General features: G+C 45.3%; 5 protein-coding genes across 5 annotated transcripts; 4 read left to right on the top strand and 1 right to left on the bottom strand.

Moving 5' to 3' along the window:
* Positions 1-1,689: 1,689 nt before the first annotated feature.
* On the top strand, positions 1,690-3,290 carry PAAG_07435 (hypothetical protein; the record flags this gene model as incomplete). The annotated part of the gene is made up of 5 exons (XM_015846224.1): positions 1,690-1,891; positions 2,491-2,585; positions 2,646-2,669; positions 2,742-2,829; positions 3,187-3,290. 5 exons carry the CDS (start codon positions 1,690-1,692, stop codon positions 3,288-3,290), a joined length of 513 nt encoding a protein of 170 aa, XP_015700659.1.
* A 458-nt stretch (positions 3,291-3,748) lies between these two features.
* PAAG_07434 (hypothetical protein) lies at positions 3,749-4,180 on the bottom strand (the record flags this gene model as incomplete). Its single annotated transcript, XM_015846223.1, has 1 exon — positions 3,749-4,180. The coding sequence occupies one exon, from the start codon at positions 4,178-4,180 to the stop codon at positions 3,749-3,751; it is 432 nt and encodes a 143-aa protein (XP_015700658.1).
* Positions 4,181-4,873: 693 nt separating this feature from the next.
* PAAG_07433 (hypothetical protein) lies at positions 4,874-6,460 on the top strand (the record flags this gene model as incomplete). The annotated part of the gene is made up of 2 exons (XM_002790528.1): positions 4,874-5,497; positions 5,582-6,460. 2 exons carry the CDS (start codon positions 4,874-4,876, stop codon positions 6,458-6,460), a joined length of 1,503 nt encoding a protein of 500 aa, XP_002790574.1.
* Positions 6,461-8,363: 1,903 nt separating this feature from the next.
* Positions 8,364-10,270, top strand: PAAG_07432 (hypothetical protein; the record flags this gene model as incomplete). Its single annotated transcript, XM_015846222.1, has 7 exons — positions 8,364-8,416; positions 8,537-8,615; positions 8,706-8,951; positions 9,041-9,166; positions 9,403-9,929; positions 10,031-10,107; positions 10,182-10,270. 7 exons carry the CDS (start codon positions 8,364-8,366, stop codon positions 10,268-10,270), a joined length of 1,197 nt encoding a protein of 398 aa, XP_015700657.1.
* A 2,622-nt stretch (positions 10,271-12,892) lies between these two features.
* PAAG_07431 (UDP-glucose:glycoprotein glucosyltransferase) lies at positions 12,893-17,654 on the top strand (the record flags this gene model as incomplete). The annotated part of the gene is made up of 5 exons (XM_002790526.2): positions 12,893-13,047; positions 13,122-13,475; positions 13,544-14,390; positions 14,462-14,722; positions 14,778-17,654. 5 exons carry the CDS (start codon positions 12,893-12,895, stop codon positions 17,652-17,654), a joined length of 4,494 nt encoding a protein of 1,497 aa, XP_002790572.1.
* Positions 17,655-17,964: the final 310 nt, after the last annotated feature.

Here is a 17,964-nt window from a genome sequence, read left to right as displayed (position 1 = left end):
CCCGTACCATCTCTATCCGCATTTCACACCCGAACTCGGATCCTCTAACCCCTGTTCCCAGAAATAAACATTCGCGGGGCGCCCCCTGCATCAATAATCCAGTATATGAAAATTAATTGACAGGACCGGGATGGATATTACAAGCGACGTCCCGATACCGGTCCCCTTGCTTTTCCATGGATCGTCACCTACGGCGCAATTGGCCCGGGAATCAAGAGGCTTACGTTGTGAGAGAAGTATATGGAAAAGGAAGAGAGGAACAGAGGTTTATGGGTTTTGGGGGGCAGGACTAAGGAGGGTATTGAAAGTAAATGAAAAGAGATTCCATCTATGTTACTGGCGCATTGGAGGAGGGGCAAATAGGCAAATGGATGCAGAAATTAAGATATATCACGAATGGATAGAAGTGAGTGAGGCACCAATAGGAAAAAAGAAAAGAAAAAAAAATAGGAAGAGAAAGAGATATGGAAGGACATACAATTATTCTCTTCTCGGGCTATAGAATATAGAATTGAATGATAACGGAGTGAGAAGGCACTCCGTGCCCGGCCTTGAGATGGTAGATGCAAGGCTGAATAACTAGTGACCTACATACCTGCATACATGGCACTGTACCTGTTTGCACGACACGGCATGATGCAGGTATCCCGATACCCTGGTGGATCCCGATTTCTTGCCGAGAATTGATCTTTTTATTACTACTACTATTATTATTATTATTTTCTATTTTGATGGCGCTTGGCTGGAAGACAAAACCCGTGCATCCTTCACCTCCTTCACCGACAAGCCAGTGAGGTAAAATAAAGGACGGGATCATTGTAGAAAGAAAGGGTTTCCTAATGCATTCCTGGTTGGTATTTGCCTCGTTTGAAGAGAATATAATAGAGATTAACCATGATCTTCATTGTTGACGTAGCAATGGATATTGCAAAGGAAACAAGTGTTTCGGAAGAGATTAATGGAAAAGTGTATCAAACCCGTAAAAGTGCGATGTGCACGGACAGTAGACAACTGATCGTTGACAGGATCTGGTGAATTTCCTCATCTGATGGTAAACTGGGGAGAAGTCAACCGGAGTGGCTGGGATTTAATGAGGTTCTTCATTTTCTAGTTCACTCTCCTTCTGTTCCTCCTCCCCCTCAGTTTGAACTGACACTCGAGGCAGTAACTCAAGAGGCCGTTCCATGCCTGCTTGAAGCATAATAACTGCTAATGTCGTAAACAGGCTTGATTTGTTTCTTATCCTGTTTTGTTTTTATATCGCACAAAAAGGCCATGCCCCTCGTGCGCCCGTTCCTGGGTTGAAGTGGGGGAATGGTGAGTAACGTAGGACGGACAGGAGAGGGACAGGAGAGGGGTCTGGTGAGAGGGTAAGTTCGTGTGCCACTCGGTAAACAAAGGAGTTTGTCTCCCACACCATTTGCACACATCTACACACACTAGAATTAACCATGATTCATGATTCATGCTTCATGCTTCATCATGGACAGATTGAAGGCGTAGGAAGAGCCTAAGCGGAAGAGAAGGAGAGGAAACAGGGCATATGTGAGCAGGGTTCAGGCTAACATGTGTGGTTTGATTTGGGTCCTTGGATATCAATCTAGGTTCATGTTGTATTTGTGTCAGATGAACACAATATAGGCATGTAAGGGCTGGAAGCATCGCATCTTTGTCCACTCCTCGTGATTTATGCACGATGACACAGAAGATTATGAAATGCTGCCTGAGTTGATTTCTATGTGGAAGGAGGAGAAAAGTGAACAGGATGAGGAGATCATGAGCATTGAAAAGATAGAGATAGTTCGCTCCTACTCCAAGGCGTCCCCCGTTGTTTTCCTGGAAGACTCCGCTACACTCAGCATCGACGAGGTTGACCAAAATTCAAAATTCAGTAAGCAGCATTGGTAGCTTTTTCCACCCCCTCTATTCAGAAACCGAGAAAATGAATTTTGTTTTCACTAGACAGGCTTCGCATGTCGCTAGCCGGATTCTAGATGTTGAGGTTTGAGCTAAGTCATTCCGTTTATGTTTAAGGAATTCGCATGATGCCGTACGGAGTAATCAGCACCTAAACAGGAGTATTCTTGTACTCTGCGTGTATTATTTATGAACCAATTAGCCTTCCGTATCTCTTCTTTTACGTTCTGGAGCTCTCTCTCTCTCTCTCTCTCTCACACACACACACACACACACACACATTCACATTCCTACGGGCGAGGTCTTCTGGGATGAAAGAGAGATGGGGAGAGAGTAACGGAATGGAAAAAGGACCCTCCATCGTTTTACGGCCTGCAAGTGGCAAAATATAAAAATAACCAACTCTTGGAAAAATACAAATCGAATTATTTCCCCGAAAGTTGTCTTTTCTGAAGAAAATCACTGCACTTGAGTAGTAAAAACGTAAATAAATAAAATATAAAAATATTACAAAAAAAATAGCCGCATCATCGACTGATCCTTGACTGCGCCATCAATGATTGCCACGACTAGGAGGAAAAGAGCATTCGGGACAGGGATGGGCATCCCAGAGAGCCAGAGGCTGGGGCGCTGGGCGGCGCCGATGGGCGCGCCCACTTCCCCCTAGAGTAAGCACTTATAACTGCCGCGGATGTTGGTGGGGTGGGCTGGGCTGGACCCGCGCCCAGCGACAACCGCTATGCCTGGAATCAGTAACTCCACGCCCCCCTGTAGTGTGGACAGCACCGCAGGGCCAATCCGATTACGTTGACAAAGTTGACAAGGCTCCATCTCGGAATCCGGGAGTTAAAGGCCAAATCCCTGAAAAAATTGGGGCCTTTACCAGGCGAGCGGGGGCTGGAAAGGTTTTGGGTCAGTAGTGCGTGCCTGGCGCCTCCCAGGATTTCCCCCAGGATGGTTCAAATTTCTTGTTTCTTCCACACACCCCCAGATTATTAGTTCTGAAGAACCTATATCATGAGATCAAAACGGACTTTTCGAGACTCGAGAAGACTGTTTACTTTATCCATGATTGTCTTGTGAGTGTGGATGTTCGCTTGATTTAGTTCGCATATCCAAAGATTGTTCCCTCACAGCCTAGAGCCTGTGCTCCGCATCGCTAGATTTTAGAAATGCGCTTATCAAGAGTCTCCACAACCATATATTTCTTTTTTTGTTTCGTGATCGTGTGTTTTTTTGGTTTTTGCCTCTCGCTGATAGATCTGCAAGATGGTCCAACGATCAACGATGCTGCTGACTACGAGCCTATTGCCCTATGGAAATTCTTTTGGTTCCTATTTTTTGATTTGACGCTTGAAATTCGTAAGCTCTAAAACGATGCATTTCGGTTTTGTCGAGCCAGAGATGGGGGAAAAAAAGGGGAAAAAAAGTTATAATGAGAAGAAGCAGTGAACAATCCGTTGTCCTTGGTAAGATGAGCATCAAGAGGCAGTTGAGGAAAATAAAATCCTCGGCAGCCAGCAACCGTCAAACTATAGTCATAGTTATTTGTTTGTATGAGAGGTAATGAACGAAAGCAGATAGATACAGCAAACACTGGTAGTAATTTTAATTTACCTTCATTTCAGTAGCTTCACGAAAACAGCTCCATGCCTTAAAACTCTTCTTGTAATAAATGGATACCTAGTGTAATAACATAAAGCAACAAATAGCCAATATATATATATATAAGTAAAAATAAAAATTTTTTTAAAAAAAAAAACAATCAGGAAAAAAGGGCGAATAGGATGAATAGGGTGAATAAGATAAATGGCACTGACCGTCAGGCCAATCAATAACCTGTCAGCACGGTGGAGTCCCCAGTGGCGTTGTCTAGATATGCCGGGGCAGATGCAGCTCCTGTGACTCGAGCTGCTTTGGCAGAGTTTCTTGATATTTCGAAAATAGGCCGAAGAGAAGAGAATCTGAGAGATTGTGAGCAGCTGCGAGCAGCTTGTGTGCCATAGCATACGGAGTAACAGGCCCCGTACATTAGTAGCACTGGCCTGCTGCGGCCGTTTTCTGATCCTTGATCATCATCCATCCACCCACCCACCCACCCATCCATCCATCCATACTCCCCATACTCCATACAGAGCTCCACAAGGATTTTAGTTGCTCCGTATATTATATTCTTAGAATATCTTCTCACTCCCGTTTTGCCATTTTTCTTCCCCTCCCTCAAGTGGTAGTCTTGTAGTGAGGAGTCTGCCAGTTGAACCATCGAGTGTTCGTTTGATATATTTTTCTTTTACATTTACCTCTTGTTTTGTTTTCAGACTTTTGCAGTTCATTGCTTGCGCTGGCCCATTTGAAAAAGCAATTGTTTATTTTCTGCTGTTGATATTGTTGGTCGAAACCATTCCTTTGGAGCTGTTGGACGGGTGAACTTAGCTTCTCTCTCAGACATTCAGCTCATCTCACAGTATGTTTTGTTCCAAACTTCACACTCTCTAGCAATAACAAGAAAGATTCAGCCGCTTCTATTTTATTGTCTTTTCATTTTTCTGTTCTCTAAATACTTGATACTGATGTATTTTGAAACCAATTGACAGTGATGTTCTCTTGTTGATTGTTTTGCAGCCGAGAGATCTCTACCACCACGGCAACCCGTCCCCAACCCAACCCACTCCTTCTACCATGGAGAGTGCCGTGACAACGGCCAGTTATAAACATCAGTCTTCGCCATTTTTTTAATTTCGTTAACAAATCTATTCGATTTCAACTCCTCTGGAGCTGGCATCAATTCTGCTCACCCGGAGATCTCCAAACTTTACATGCACCACCGGCTGTGCTAACTTCCTTCGTGTCATTCTTTGCTCCACTCAGAAGCTTTATATATCAATACTATTTTCCAACACTGGTACCAATCTTATCGCTACGACTGCTGCCATTTTCAACCTCCTATCACTGAACCATGACTAATCGTCGATTCGCCGCCCCTGCCTCAAGAGAGGGCTCGGCTTGGACGTGGATTGCCGAGCACTATAGCCAGCCCGAGAGCTATGAGATCCCCCTCCGCACCATGTATGCCCTGAACTCGACAGTCGGAGCGCATCCACCCTTTTCCCCTCTTCCCAAGAGTCCCGGAGCTACGTCCCCTTTCGAGGGCAACGCGTTCCCCTCTGCGCGCAACCCCAGACGCAAGGAAGAGAAACCCCCTGCATACAACGTGAGCAGCACTGCTGCGATTTTCAAAATGCATCTTATGTCCCAGATATCCCAATTACCCTCTCAACCATGCTCCCTACCTCCCAACTTCATTACTTCATTCGTCCGCCGTTGTTTCCCAGATAATCTCGCACTCGTTGATTTCCCCCAGGCATTGACTGCTCTGGACTACCTCCGGGACCTCGAGCAGCGCCGTGGGAAAGAGATCAAAGCTGCGTTGGAGAAGCTTGGTATATTTGATGGCGTTTCTGACAAAGACGATCTCGCTAAACGGTATCCTGGTGTATCAAGCTGGATCGACTCAGTCATGGAGAAAGACACATACGCTGCTGCTCTATACTCACAAGTCTACCTCCGTCTAAGACACTGGGTGAGTGACTCCCTCCCTTCATGGAAATTACGCGTTTATATACCGACGTATGCATGTACATGCCATTGCTAACATTGATACCAGACTCTTATCAATGAAATGCTACTACCTCCTTTCAACAAAGCGCACTGCGTTGCCATGCTCAACACACTTTTCCCAGCTGTGATTTCCGTCCGACCAGCAGCGCACGTTTGTGAAAGGATGCTCAGGGAGGAGCGACATACGTTCTTCCAATACATATGCAAAGTGGAAGAAAAGGGCCCACGCGTGCTCGATCCCCTCATTGCAAAGGACAGACGGCCAGGGGAAACTACAGGATGGCCGCTGGTACACGAATACATCAACAAATACATGCATGCGGCTACTGACATTATTAACGAATGCTTCGAAGTCAACAACCGCGAGAGCCTGGAAGAACAGTCAGGACACCGCAAACAAAAGAAAGGCCGGAAAGTGGATTCGGGAATCAGTTTTGGATCCAACTCAGAACATCCCCGCCCATCAACCAGTAGCAACTCAAGCTACAACCACAGCTACAATAACAGCAACAGCAGCAACAATAACAATAACCCCGGAGTCCTAAACAAACCCCTCCCTCCATCTCCAACCATCAAATTGCCCAAATCCATTAAGGTCAGTGGCAACTCCGCCCTCGAACGCATAGGCAGGGAGCTACGAAAGATGCGTTCACGCGGCGATTTTGACGAAGAAAAGCCCAAACCTCCCCGATCATCGTCTCGTGCCGGTGGCGCGCTGCGGAAAATGCGCTCTTCCAGCATCCTAGGGGAGCGCGATAGGAATGTTGTCACCGGCCCAGGCGAGAGTGAGGGCGAGTTTGATGTTGTGGAGTTTCGACGCAAGCGGATGATTTGGGAGGCGAAGCAAAATGCTGCAAAAGCGGATCCTGATGGCGATGCTGATGCCCATGCTAATGAGAATAACAATAAACGGTCTAGTGCATGATTTGAAACTTTATGTACCACTTCAAGTGACTTCGAACGAACGGATGGGTGGACTAGCAACCCAACAAACGAATTTTCAGTTTTTTTCCGTTCGTTTCAACACCATTCCCGTCTTATACTTTTAAGTTTCTTACTTTTCCTTTTTTTTTTTTTTCCCCTTTTTTTCCCCTTTTTTTCTTTTTGGGTATGCAATGCAACGTATGTGAAAACGAAATTCGATCGCTACGGGATGACATGAACCATGAACCTGGGAGATGTCCTTTTTTCGCGTTTTACTGTGATTTCTGGGGCGGAGTTTTTGTGCTGTGCTGCGTATTTGCTAAACTGTCCTTCGTTTTAATGTGGCTAACTATACGCGCTTAAAATGCACTTGGTTGTTTGCTTTTTGAGGTCCTCTTTTCTTGACTATTTTCTACTATGGGAGGCTTCGACCAGTTTTCTTTTTTCGTTATTCCTTTTTCCAACTATTGTCTATTATGTCTCTGCCTTCTTTTTACTTTTATTGTCATTGATCCCCGTCATTTCGTCTTTCTATTCAAAACTGGTGTGGTCAGTTCGAGTTGCAGAATTCCATACTTCGCCGTTTGTCTATTATCTCTATGTTGGACGTTGGGACAAGCATCTGAATTTGGGATTGGAGATTGCCCCTTGCTCTGCGCATCCCTTTTCGGTGCCTTGTGCTGTTTGGACCTGCATTTAGGGAAAACACAACGCATACCGGTTTGACGCTCGTCCATGACCACGTGTTTGTCCGCGTGGGATGCGTATTTTTGTTTGTGTCTCATTTCGGGTTTTTCTAAATTTCTTTGAGAGACTTTAGTGGTGAAAGCAAAGAGAGTACGGTGGAAATTATTTCAGTTAGGGTGAAAATGGCGCAACAATGGATAGAATAAAGAAAAAGCTGAGAGGAAAAAGAGGAAAAGATGAAACCCGAAAACAAAAAAATGCATTATCTCAGCTTAAAATTTTTATTATTTAATTTCAGCAAGGAAGATCATGGCTCCCACGAGTGGAACGCAGAATTCAGGCTGTGTGAGATTAAGATGAGCGACCTGGGCGGAACACGTGGATTTCAATTTTAATTTTCTTTTTCGATTCTTTTATTGCTTCTTTTTAATTTTGTTCTGGCCACATGGTTTCTGAGGTTGCGAAACGGCGTTTGTCACTGACGGCGTATTGTTGATTTTGCCATGCGGGGCATGGAGGGGTGTAGGATGCGCTCCAATTGCTGCTGTCTGCTGTGCCGTATGTCATATTGTATATGCCTGCCGTCTCCCCTTTGATGTGGTTTTATCCATGGAATGTCACTGTTAGGTGATGCGATGTGGCCTGTTTGTATGTACTCTTTTGGTGCATGGTAGTCTTTGCGGTGCGGGGTCCGGCGTGTTTTTGTTTTGCAGAGAAGTTTGTACTGTATCGAGGTACTCTGTACGGCTACAGGAATTGACTGTAAACTTGAACCTTGATAAAAGTATTATCCGGGTGTGAATTTGACAGACTTAATATAGCCGATAGCCAGCCTAACCCATCAACCGCAGCCCTTAACATAGCCGAGGCAGCATACCCTAGACACCTTGGTATCCACCTCAGGGGCATCTATAAGGTGCTAATCCCTCGATCAACTAATGGTTGTCTCGATAAAGCTGTCTCTGAGCCCTAGCTCCTAGAGTATGATCTGCGCCCGTCTTTAATATATGTAGTGTTATGCCGAGGTCAGATACGACCAATCCTTAGAGCACCGAATTGAAACTGCTTATTCATACACTCCGAAGCTCTCCCAATATCATCTATTCAGATCGGCATCTCTCTGCCTCTATTATCAATCCCGAAATAAATTTTTCAATAATTATTATTACTCCATAAATTCGTTATTTATATACGTTTAACTACCTCGAATAATAACAATGGCTACAAACAAGCAATTTGGTAGCACTCTTCCATGGGCAGAGCCATCCTGGTAAGTTATCACTTTCTATACGCGGACCTCAGCGTTAACCATAAATCTTATTTTATTTTCATTTGGACACATCTCATTACTGAGATGCATTTTGTTAACCGTATTTCGGTTTAATTGAAGGTACTCCGGCCGTCCCTCGCCATATTACAACGAGTCCCATTTCAGACTGAGGGATGCCGTGCGCAAATGGACTGAGGAAGTGTGTGTTTCTGACCATCTTCCATCCAACGGAGTAAAGCCAAAGTTTCCTAAAGCTTAGAAAAATTTACCCTTTTTTTCTATTGCATAGAACGTTGTCGGTAAAAGCGAAGAATGGCAAGCTGCAGGCAAAGTGCCAGACGAGGTCTACCGAAAATGCGCGCGGGACGGGCTCCTGTTGCCCATCGCTTTTGGCAAGTCGATACCGGAGGAGTTTGCTGCACAGTATCCCATAATTGGTGGTATCAAGGCCAGCGAGTGGAATGGGTTCCATGATTTTGTGATGTGGGATGAGCTGTTCCGGGGCGGGGCACTTTCTAGCATTTTTGTGGGTTTGGTAAGTTAATTTTATATATTGTCTCCCCGGAGAATAATTTTTGGATATCTTCAGATATTTATGCTAACGTGCATTGTCCATTCAACTAGACCGTTGGAGCTCCCCCTCTTAAGCAATTCGCGTCGTCGTGGCTGCAGAAGAAGATCTTGCCGGAGATCCTTAGCGGGGAGAAAAGAATCTGTCTTGCTGTTACTGAGCCGTCATGCGGATCTGATGTGAGAAACCTGACGACGACGGCAGAAAAATCTAAGTGCGGGAAGTTCTATATTGTTAATGGGGAGAAAAAGATAAGTTTCTAGAACAAAATCTGTCTGCGAGTTATCAAGCTAACTTCGACTTCACTGGATCACAAATGGCATGTATTCCGATTATTTCATGGTGAGTCTACTTAAAAAAACTCGAAGATATACAAGAAGCATTTCACCATTAACACTGCCCTTGCTTGACGTAGGCTGCTGTTCGAACCGGCGGCCCCGGCGCAGAGGGTGTTTCCTTCCTCCTAATCCCGCGCAGTGAAGGGATCCGCACACGCAAAATCGAAATCGGAGCCGACGGGCTCAGTGCCACCACCTATGTCACCTTTGAGGACGTAAAGGTACCTGTTGAGTACCTCGTCGGCTCTGAGGGTCAAGGTTTCCGATATGTCATGAGCAACTTTAACCACGAGCGCCTGTGGATTGCTTTCCAGACCATCCGCAGCTCCCGCATTTGTCTCCAGGATGCGATGGCATGGGCTACAAAGCGTGAAGCCTTTGGCATGAAGCTTATTGAGCAACCGGTCGTGAGACATAAGTTCGGCTCCATGGCCAAGGAAGTCGAGGCATTGCATGCGTGGACGGAGCAGATTATTTATGAGTTGGATCATATGAGTTTTAAGGATGGTAATCGGCAGTTGGGTGGGGTTACGGCACTGTTGAAAGTGAAGGGTGGGCAGATGGTTAAGTTTGTTGCGGATAACTGTGTCCAGATTATGGGAGGGTATGGACTCTCTTTATAACCATTTTTAATGGACCCTATCAATCTTTCCCCCCTCATCTTTCAGGGGAGCCTACGTTTGCTAACGGAGTTTAAAACTGCAGACTTGGTCTCACCAAAACAGGCCAGGGTTCTCGTATTGAGTCGATTTCTCGCGCCACTCATTCATGGATCGTCCCTGGTATGTTTGCCTTGATAACAGAATTGCCGTCTAGGATTTGAAAGTTTTACTTGCTGACGTCAATGTGTGTATAGGTGGCTCCGAAGATGTCCTCATTGACTTAGGTGTTCGTGAGGCCCTCAAGCTTGCTGGCATCAATGCGACGAAGGGAGCAAAGATATGAGCTTCAAATAGGGGAAGGAGGGTTAATAACTAAGCATTGACTTTTGGCAAGATGGGTGACTTAGCTCGGGCGTTGAAGTTTCGAACGTCTTGTCTCAGGGTGGATAGCCCTAATTCTGTCCTCTTTTCAGACATCGCTTTCAATTGATGATAGCTGTATTCCCATTTTTCTGCACACCAACTTCTCAATATGTCAATTTATAGCAGCCCCAGTATATTACAACCGTTATAAATCAATTTGCATCTGTTGTTTTCATTTTCACTGCCATACTAATAACTTTTTATGCCCCCACCATCATGGACGAGACCAGCCCCTAAGAACGAAACCTTTTATTAGGGTTAGGGTTAGAATCGGCTTGGCAGTTGTGATAGACGCAGTCTGATTGGCTGTGCTATATGATTACGTAAGACTTAATTAACTAACGTAATCGATAAGCAAGTCGGCCACATAAGCGAGTCGGCCACTTTCCTCCTCACTGTACAACAAGAATGCCTTCAAAGTCTCAACTATAAAGAAAAACTAGCAAATTACATTATAAATTATTTCCTATACACTTAGAGCATGTATGAGCAGTATGCTCAATAATCCCACATAAACTACACTGTGGTGCTGCACATTTTTGTGATTGTGACTCAGCAGTCTCAACTACCCCCTGCTCTCATTCATTGACCCTTTGTACATGATTCAAGCCTTCTTCAACCCTCAAAGCACCCTCTTGAGCTACATATGTATGGCCTCTTTCTCACTTCTTCTTTTGTTTGGCATTTGCAGCCCTTAACTCCCTGTTTTCAGCTGCTAGAATAGCAGCACTGTGCATTGTCATTTGACACCCCTTGACCAGCTGACTTAGGGCACAATTGGTTGGACTGAGTGAGCTCTGCATACAGTGCTTGATATATCCTTTAACTTTCTCAGCCTGCTGCTCCAATTGGTGTATATTATGCAGTGTGACCATGGCCCAGGAGGCCTGGGAGCTGTGGAAGGTCCCTGGGGGGGTGAGGATATGCATCATGGTATTAAGCTGTGAGAGAACCTGCTCAAGATTGTACAGAATCAGCCCAGTAGCCCTAAAGCTGCTCTTGATGTTGCTCTCAGTCAGGGCCTGCATCTGAGCTGCAGGATAAAGACCCAAAAACTCCTTGTCAATATGATTGATCCCAAGCCACATCTGGTTTTCCACCTGCTGTCTGTATGCAGTTTTCAGGGGTGAGAAGCAGCCAACATCCAATGGCTGAAGAAGATGAGAGGAATGTGATGGCATGTAGAGGACAATGATCTGATTCTCAGTGCAAAATTGATCAAATTCAGCTGAAGCATGACTTCAGTGCCAGTCTAGAATCAACAGTTGATATCTGCCCTTTTTACAGGTAGAGTCTCCTTGTTGAACACCTCTTTCAGCCAGTATAAGCCTAGCTGGTCAGTGGTTCAGTCATTCTCACTGACTCCAATCACCCAGTCATGTGATAGTCCTTCTGTCTCATACCAGCAGGATTGATGCATCTTTTCTTTGAGAATAATCATTGTATGCAAGGCCCAGTTAGTTGCATTGACTTCAGCAATAACAGTCACTCATTTTTGATCTTCAGGCTGTACAAGCTTGGGATTCTCAGCTCTTTCAGATTCAGTCATCACTCTGGCAGTCCCAATTACACTCATCTGAAACTCAGTCTCATCAAAGTTGTAGATATCATCTTCCAGAATCCCATATTTCACAATAGTGTTTTGTATGAACCTAAATCACCCACAGATAACCTCAGGATTCTCACATAAGGCCCACTGATGATCATACTTGTGTGAGAACTTGGATTTCAGCTCATCATGGTGCTTGACAAAGTTTCATACTCAGTATTCACTCACTGTGAGTGAGGGGTTGAATCCTCAGCTGGCAAGAAGAAGGTTGATCATTTCTCATACAGCTGCAACCTGGGGAGGCTGACCTTGTTCATCCATGGTCAGAATCCATTGAACAAGAGATTCTTCCTCTGTAAGACTAAGTTTCTGGTTCTTTGGAGGAGTGTTAACACATGCTGTACAATCATGTACCCAATCACCTAGGGTGGAATGTGGAACATCATACAGCTTTGCTGCAGCTTGTACACTTGAAATTTGACCATTTTTAAATGCTTGAATGGCTAAAAGAAGCCTTCCTTCCTGAGTAGAGGCTTTATTTCTTTGTGTGGTTGACATTTTTGATGATGAAGATGTTGTTCTGGGATGAGATGAAAAGTGGCTTGACTTGCTTATGTGGCCGACTCGCTTATTGATTATGTTATGCACTTCTGGTGTTCTTACTAAGCCATTTGCTAACAATGTGTCCAAAACATCGCAGCTGTTCGTATATAGTTTACCATTTCGATAGCTTCAATTACTCTTTTTGCCTTTTCTACACTTGCTGCTTAGAATGCGTCGGCTTGAGAAATAAATATTGATACTACATTTTGCGGATAAACTATAAAACTTTAGCAGTTTGGTGGAAACTGTTCTAATTGCAACAACTGGATACTGACGGAGTACGTTGAGAAGACAATGCGCAATACTTCGACCTAAATGGGATCGAAGAAGATCCTATATCTTTCCATATAAGCTGGTGGCTGGTCATATATGCATTCATACGTATATACCATGGTCTTCAAATATATCTCCTCTCCATGGCGATTGGGCGGCCTGGCGCTGCTCGCAGCAATCTTCCTGTTTACTCCAATCGCTTCCGCTGGCCCCTTGGTCAATGCCGCTCTGACTGCTTCTTTTAATGCAGCACCGTACCTGGTGGAGCTTCTGTATGTTGCACATGTTGATGGAATCAAGTTTCGTAGTCCCCATAGAAGAAACCCACAGCTAATGCAGAAGCCAGAGAAACCGCTGCAGAAGAGAACTCCACCAGCTATTTCCCTCTCCTTGACCACATTGCTGAGGGTGCATTCACAGAAATTACTACGGAGCGAGACCTCTATGAGCGATTTACACAAATACTCCAGGACAATGGACACCTTACTGATCCCGAGTCTATTTCGTCTTTTAAATTTGCCCTATCGTTACGATCCACCGCACCGCGGATCGAGGCTCATTATCAATATTATCATACGTCGGTGGAGCCGTCGTTAGTGGTGGCGCAAGATGCAGTTTGCACTGTCTGGGTGTATTATGATGGCTATCAATATTGTTCACCGAATTTAGAATATGCGCAGCAGAGCGTGTCAGGAGACCAGTACGTGAGTTACATTTAGCGATAACTGTGAGTAGTGAGCTAATCTATGGTGGAATATATGATTATAGGCACGAACGAGTTTTACCGTTCGATCGAGTACTTGGAGATCCTTCGCTGCCCGCATTAGTACTATATGCCGATGTGACTTCTCCCATGTTTAGTGGATTTCACCAGGTACTTAGCCGGAAGGCTCGAGAGGGTCAGTTCTCATATAGAATTCGCTATCGGTCATCCGGCACTGAGGCCTCGAAACCCATTTTCGTTAGTGGATACGGGGTGGAGCTTGCTCTTAAACGAACGGATTACGTCGTGATCGACGATCGGGACGCGGAACAGAGCGTTATGAAGGATACGGATGCAGCAAAAATTACCCTGGCTCCAGTAGACGATGCGAAGAATGAGCCACCCACTGACTTGAAGCCCTTGTCTGCCTCAGAAGTATCGACACTAGGTATTAATGCTGCTAGTTTCGTGATGAGCAGCGATGACCCACTTGCGACGCTGCTAAGGTTATCGCAGGACTTTCCTAGGCATTCCTCTGCTATCGCAGGTCGCAATGCTACACCTGAATTTATTAAAGAGTTCCACGAAAACCAGGCTGCCCAGTTGCCCGTGGGGCTCAACATTATGTGGATTAATGGGATGCAGATCGACCCGAACAACATAGACCCCTTCTTCCTTCTCAGTCATTTAAGACAGGAAAGGAAAGTAATCAACAGATTCCGAGAGTTTGGATTATCTGCGCGACAAGCCGTGGGTCTGTTTTCTAATCCGGCGGTTTCTAAAACCCAAGCATCTGATGAATCACTGCGCTATCAGTACGGAGACGAGATTGAAGGTGAAGGTGTAATTATTTGGATGAATAATCTTGAAAAAGATCACCGATATGATGGGTGGACAAAAAGTCTAAAATCTGTGAGCTAGCACTGTGCCGATACCTATCTGCTGGTTTTGTTATATGGAAATTCTAACTGTGTCGTTTATAGCTACTCAAACCAGTCTACCCCGGTCAGCTTCCTCCGATCCGACGGGATATTCACAATGTCGTTATTCCTGTCGACCTAGCCTCTTCAAAGGATATTGCAATTGTCGTTCAAAATATGCAGACGCTTGTGAAGAGAAGGATACCAATTAGATTTGGTTTTGTACCATTATTGCAGAATCCGAATTCTCTCGAGCAGGCGCGAGTTGCCCATTATCTTCTAGATACACACGGCATTGAAGCTTTGGTGACCTACTTGCAAGCTGTAAGTATCCATATTTGAGAATCACTAAATTTCCCAAACTAATCTTTCAACATAGTCATTCACTGCCAACAAGACTGCCTCCCCAGATCAGGCCAGTTTCACAGCTGCATTGAAAGATCATAAAGCGAGGGATGGCCACAATCCTCTTGCATTCAAAGATGTCTTAACATCGGAAAATTACGACCCGATACTTGCGAGCACAAAATCCTATCTCGAGAGGCTGGCAATTGAAGGAAGAGAACCAACCTTTTTTGTAAATGGTGTTGCCTTTGTTCGAGATGAAAACTTCATGCAATATATGATTTCAGCCGTATCCAATGATATGGAAACAATTCAAAGGGCTGTTTTCGAAGGTGATCTGGAGGAGGATGTTTGGGTTCCTTCATATTTTCTTCAAGGTGCTTTACGGACTCGAAACCCACTACTTATCCCCGAGGACCCGAGTACAGTTCGTACCGTTGATCTCAACAAAATGTACGAAAACAATAAAGATATTTTTGACACTCTTCTCCGGATTCCCGCGACGTCTAAATCGGAGAATTCAATGCTAGATTGGACTAGTATCATCCTCATAGCCGATCTGCAGAGCGAGTCTGGTGTTAAGCAGCTTCGTTACCTTCTCGAGCTTCACGGAAAACACCCTGGAGTAGAAATTTTACTTCTTCATAATGGAGAGGCGTCGTCTGTTTCGAAAGGCCTTTTGTCAAGACTTCATAGTGTTCGACATGGTCGTGATCTTGACCCAGCTGCAGTTGCTGCCACTCTCGATGCCCTCGTTTCTGGAGAGGATGCACAGGATGCACCAGGCTTAGATGCCAACCTTGCAACCGCTTATTGGAACTCACTTCAGGAGTTGGTGAGAGAAATTGGAATTGGTGCTGGTGAACATGGAATGGTGATTAACAGTAGGACGGTTGGTCCTCTGCCGTCGTCGACCGTTTTTGATGCTCTGGATCTGGAATATATGTTTGCATACGAACGGTCTAAACGCACTGGAGTGCTCGCACAGGCAGCTTTGGACCTTGGTTTGGAAGATAAAATATCTGACCCTTTGAGCCTTGCTAAGCTACTGTCTCTACTGTCTCTCTCAACCGCAACTAACATTCCGGAGGGAATCTTAAATTCAGTATCGAATGTGCGCTCTAACCTGTATGAGAAATGGAATGGCACTCACTCTGCAATATCTATCTCAAACTCCGATGATCCCTCGATCTACATTATTGCGGCGGTCGATCCAGCGACTGAGACCGCTCAACGCTGTATTCCGATCTTGAAAGTATTGTCAGAGCTAAATGGCGTCAACTTGAAAATATTCCTTACTCCCCGAGAAGTGATAAAGGAGTTGCCAATTAAAAGATTCTATCAATATGTTCTCAAATCTACTCCGTCATTTAGCGAAGACGGCTCTATAGCCAAACCGCAAGCCACCTTTCACGGAATTCCCGGTGATGCTCTCCTTAATTTAGGAATGGATGTACCTCACTCGTGGCTTGTGGCCCCAAAGGAATCAATATACGATCTTGACAACATCAAATTAAGCTCACTTAAAGAAGGTGCAAACGTTGATGCTCTTTATGAGCTGGAGCACATTCTAATCGAAGGCCATTCGTGGGATGTTACTAGAAGAACAGCACCACGAGGAGTTCAACTGCTCCTAGGAACCGAGAAAAACCCCCATTTCGCAGATACTATCATCATGGCAAATTTGGGGTACTTCCAATTCAAAGCACAGCCTGGGTGCTGGAAAATAACCTTAAAGCCTGGCCAAAGCGAGCGCATCTTCCGTCTGGACAGCGTTGGTGGAAAGGGTCACAGACCCACCCCCGGCGACGAGAACAACGACGTAGCTCTCCTCTCCTTCCGGGGCAAGACTCTTTACCCGCGATTGTCCCGCCGGCCGGGTCATGAAACAGACGACGTCCTAGACCCAGACTCGAAGCCAAGCTCAGCAAAGGACTATCTCTCCAAGGGTCTAAGCTTTGCCTCCAGCGTACTCTCCAGCGTAACTGGTCCCAAAGAAAAACACGCAGATATAAATATCTTCTCCGTCGCCAGCGGCCACCTATACGAACGCATGCTCAATATCATGATGGTCTCCGTTATGAAACACACAAGTCACAGCGTGAAATTCTGGTTCATCGAGCAATTTCTCTCGCCATCGTTTAAAACCTTCCTACCCCACCTCGCCGCCGAATACGGCTTCTCGTACGAAATGGTCACTTACAAATGGCCTAACTGGCTGCATGAACAGCAAGAGAAGCAGCGCATTATATGGGGTTACAAAATCCTATTCTTAGACGTCCTCTTCCCCCTCTCTCTGGATAAGGTCATCTTCGTCGATGCGGACCAGATCGTCCGCACGGACATGTACGAGCTCGTCACGCTGGACCTCGAGGGTGCCCCTTACGGCTTCACGCCTATGTGCGACTCACGCACATCCATGGAAGGTTTCCGCTTCTGGAAGCAGGGATACTGGAAGAAATTCCTTAAAGGACTGCCCTACCACATCTCCGCGCTGTACGTGGTCGATCTGAACCAGTTCAGGGCAATAGCTGCCGGTGACAGGTTGCGTGGGCAATATCACACCCTCGCCGTCGATCCAAATAGTTTAAGTAACCTGGACCAAGATCTGCCGAATAATATGCAACGCGTGTTGCCGATTAAGAGCCTGCCCCAGGACTGGTTGTGGTGCGAGACGTGGTGTTCGGATGAGGCGTTGAAGACAGCAAAGACGATTGATCTGTGTAATAACCCGTTGACGAAGGAGCCGAAGCTGGACAGGGCGAGGAGGCAGATACCTGAATGGACGGTTTATGATGAGGAGATTGCAGCGGTGCAGAGGAGGGTGCTGGAGGGTAAGAAGGGGAAAGAGGATAGTGAGGAGGGAAGGGAATCAGACGGGAAGAAGGAGCGTAAAAAGGACGAACTGTAAGAGTGTGTTAGTTTGCTTCTAGTAGATTATTTTTATTTATTTATTTATTTTTTCTTTTTGTTATCTTCTATCTTCGTCACTGTCACTTGTCTACGAAATATAGAAGTTAAAGGGGTTCTTTTAACGCAGGGGTTTTCACCTCATATTGTAAAAAGCTTTCCCTTTCCAAAGTTTAGTGTTTATATTTTAGATTTTCAAAAGTCATTCTATATGCTACAGGTATTATGATCAAATAAATAGAACTTAAATGTCAACAGTTTTCCTCACACTCCCCACCCAGCCCCAAACTCAGGAGACATAGCATGCGTAC

The sequence above is a fragment of the Paracoccidioides lutzii genome (genome assembly GCF_000150705.2).
Source record: "Paracoccidioides lutzii Pb01 unplaced genomic scaffold supercont2.24, whole genome shotgun sequence".
Lineage (NCBI taxonomy): Eukaryota > Fungi > Ascomycota > Eurotiomycetes > Onygenales > Ajellomycetaceae > Paracoccidioides > Paracoccidioides lutzii.
Note: the sequence above shows the minus strand (reverse complement) of the source record. Positions and strands in the feature narration are given on the sequence as shown.